Source organism: Penaeus monodon, chromosome 10, assembly GCF_015228065.2.
Source record: "Penaeus monodon isolate SGIC_2016 chromosome 10, NSTDA_Pmon_1, whole genome shotgun sequence".
Taxonomy (NCBI): Eukaryota; Metazoa; Arthropoda; class Malacostraca; order Decapoda; family Penaeidae; genus Penaeus; species Penaeus monodon.
The window spans coordinates 2370012-2372511 of record NC_051395.1 but is presented as its reverse complement, the minus strand read 5'-3'; the positions used below and the strand labels follow the sequence as shown (position 1 = coordinate 2372511).

The following is a 2500-nucleotide window of genomic DNA, read 5'->3' as shown; positions in this document are numbered from 1 at the left end:
CTCTGAAACATATATTCAAGAAACCGTTCAATATATCGCCATAAATTCACCCATGGCCACCAGTCCTCAACACCTCTCTCCTGGGAACCGGAAAACCATGAAAGTATTCTTAAACCACCCGATTTCCACAGCTTCTCGAATGCGTTTCTCTGCCTCATCGTCGGCCACTAAGCCTCTGTCCGCCATCTTGGATTTGACGTGATCGTTTGACCTCGTGTTCACGTGGTTGTAACCGGCCTGACCTGGCACCGCCCACGACAGCACCACGCCTGAAAGAAATGACGACGAATTGCTGACAGAACTGTAGGGAATATTAAACGACAGCAATATAATGATGATGATAAAAATTGCGATGGCGTTCGCTTGATCATATTGCTAATGATGGCTGAATGATTACGATAATAATTATTTTCTGTTATCATTGCCACTATCCTTAATATTAAAATTTTCGTTTCCACCCATCGCTTTACTACACAAATCATTATTACATATTACCAAACTCATTACTCCTAATACAGTCATTAATACTGCTACCATTTTCTATTTCCCAAAGGTAAACAACAAACCGCTAATCCACCATAACGAACACCAGACATTTCCCAACCTTTGCAAGCGTGTTTGACGAGGTTATCCAAGAAGACCTCCTCAGCCTCGGCAGGAATATGCTCGCCCACCTCGAGGCTCATGACCCAGTCGAAGCGCCTCTGCAGGTCGACGGGGGCCGCCAGGTCGAGGGGCGCGATCAGGCCCTTGCTCAGGACGCCGATGTTGGCCGCGCCGTCCCAACCTGAGGGAGAGATGGCGGCGAAATTAATCGTGGCGTTGCCATTAGCCTTTGCTATTCCCGTTTTCGTTTAAAGTCATCGTTTCGGTTCGATTTTGCTTAAAGATTTGGTTCGATGATTTTATTTATCTATCTGTATATGTATATGTATATGTATATCTATCTGTCTGTCTCTCTATCTCTCTCTCTCTCTCTCTCTCTCTCTCTCTCTCTCTCTCTCTCTCTCTCTCTCTATATATATATATATATATATATATATATATATATATATAGATAGATAGATAGATAGATAGATAGATAGATAGATAGATAGATAGATAGATAAATAGATAAATAGATAGACAGATAGGTAGATAGATGGATAGATAGATATATTACGTATGTGTACACGTTTTACTGGAGATTCGAATTCCCTACAGTTCGATTTTTATGAAGCAACTGATTCGAAATATTCTACAGTAATACAGCTGAGGGAAATTTATCTGTAGTCCGTCAGATTATATGCGATTACATCTGGATATAAATTATACAGTTTTTTTTTTTTTGTTTGTTTGTTTTTTAAGTGACGTTGGCGATCATGGATTTCCATGATTTTCTTGGCAATTTAGAGCGGTTTGCCATTGCCTTCCGCCCGGTGTTTTTATCGAGTCACCATCTCTATTTACCCTATTTCTGGGACCGTCACTGAAAAAAAACAGTATACAGGATATTTGAACTAATACAGAACTTCCATTTTACATTCTATATATTCTTATTAAAACTATAACCGTATGTTTTGTTTTGTTTTCAAATATGAGACTGTGACACGGATGATGGCATTGTTTACCACAGTGAGATAACAGTGTAAATAACATTTAGGTTTCATATAGATCTAACAAATCATATCTATCTATCTGATTATCTATCTATATCTATCATCTATCTATCTATATGCCTCTCCATCACTCTCTGTCTCTCTCTCTCTGTCTCTCTCTCTCTCTCTCTCTCTCTCTCTCTCTCTCTCTCTCTATATATATATATATATATATATATATATATATATATATATATATATATATATATATATATATATATATATAATGCGTTTGAATCATCGCCTTATCGTCGGTAGGCCTGAAACTATATATTGCATCATGTATAAAGAATTACGTAAATGGGATTATCACGATACGCAAACTTAATCATATACATTAAATTATTACTTTCACGGATGTACATCCATGGCATGACTTTTACATTATCTTTAAAGTTTAGGACCAAAGCCAGCCTCAGGTGTTAATGATATCTCCCAACCAATCGCTTCGCGGCGATTGAACAGCCAATCAGGAACCCGAGAATAACAGGGGGCGGAGACTGGGAAATGACGGGAAAAGTTGGGTGATCCTCTGAGTTGGTAATGGAAAGATATGGGATCCTTATGATTCACTAAGGTCATGAATGTAGTGTTGCCAAGACGTCTGCGGCAGGCGGCGCCATATATATATATATATATATATATATATATATATATATATATATATATATATATATATATATATATATATTGTATATATATATATATATGTATATATATATATATATATATATATATATATATATATATATATATATATATATATATATATATATATATACATATATATTTCTACCCCCTCTGTGTATGCATATTATTGAGTAATTTTAGTTGCAGAAACATGCTAGTTTCTTAATAATAAT

The 2500-nt window shown here is 36.1% G+C and overlaps 1 protein-coding gene across 3 annotated transcripts in view; it reads right to left on the bottom strand.

The window, feature by feature from the left end:
* The window catches only part of LOC119577769, a 36946-nt gene that overhangs the window by 126 nt on the left and 34320 nt on the right, over window positions 1–2500 (bottom strand). For all 3 annotated transcript variants that reach the window (XM_037925325.1, XM_037925323.1, XM_037925324.1), the window contains exons 6-7: window positions 605–787; window positions 1–269 (exon numbers count right to left, since the gene is read on the bottom strand). The exon at window positions 1–269 is cut by the window's left edge and continues 126 nt beyond it. In XM_037925325.1, the coding sequence (XP_037781253.1) occupies window positions 67–269; window positions 605–787 (386 nt within the window). In that variant the 3' untranslated portion in view covers window positions 1–66. The remainder of the gene's footprint in view (window positions 270–604; window positions 788–2500) is intronic.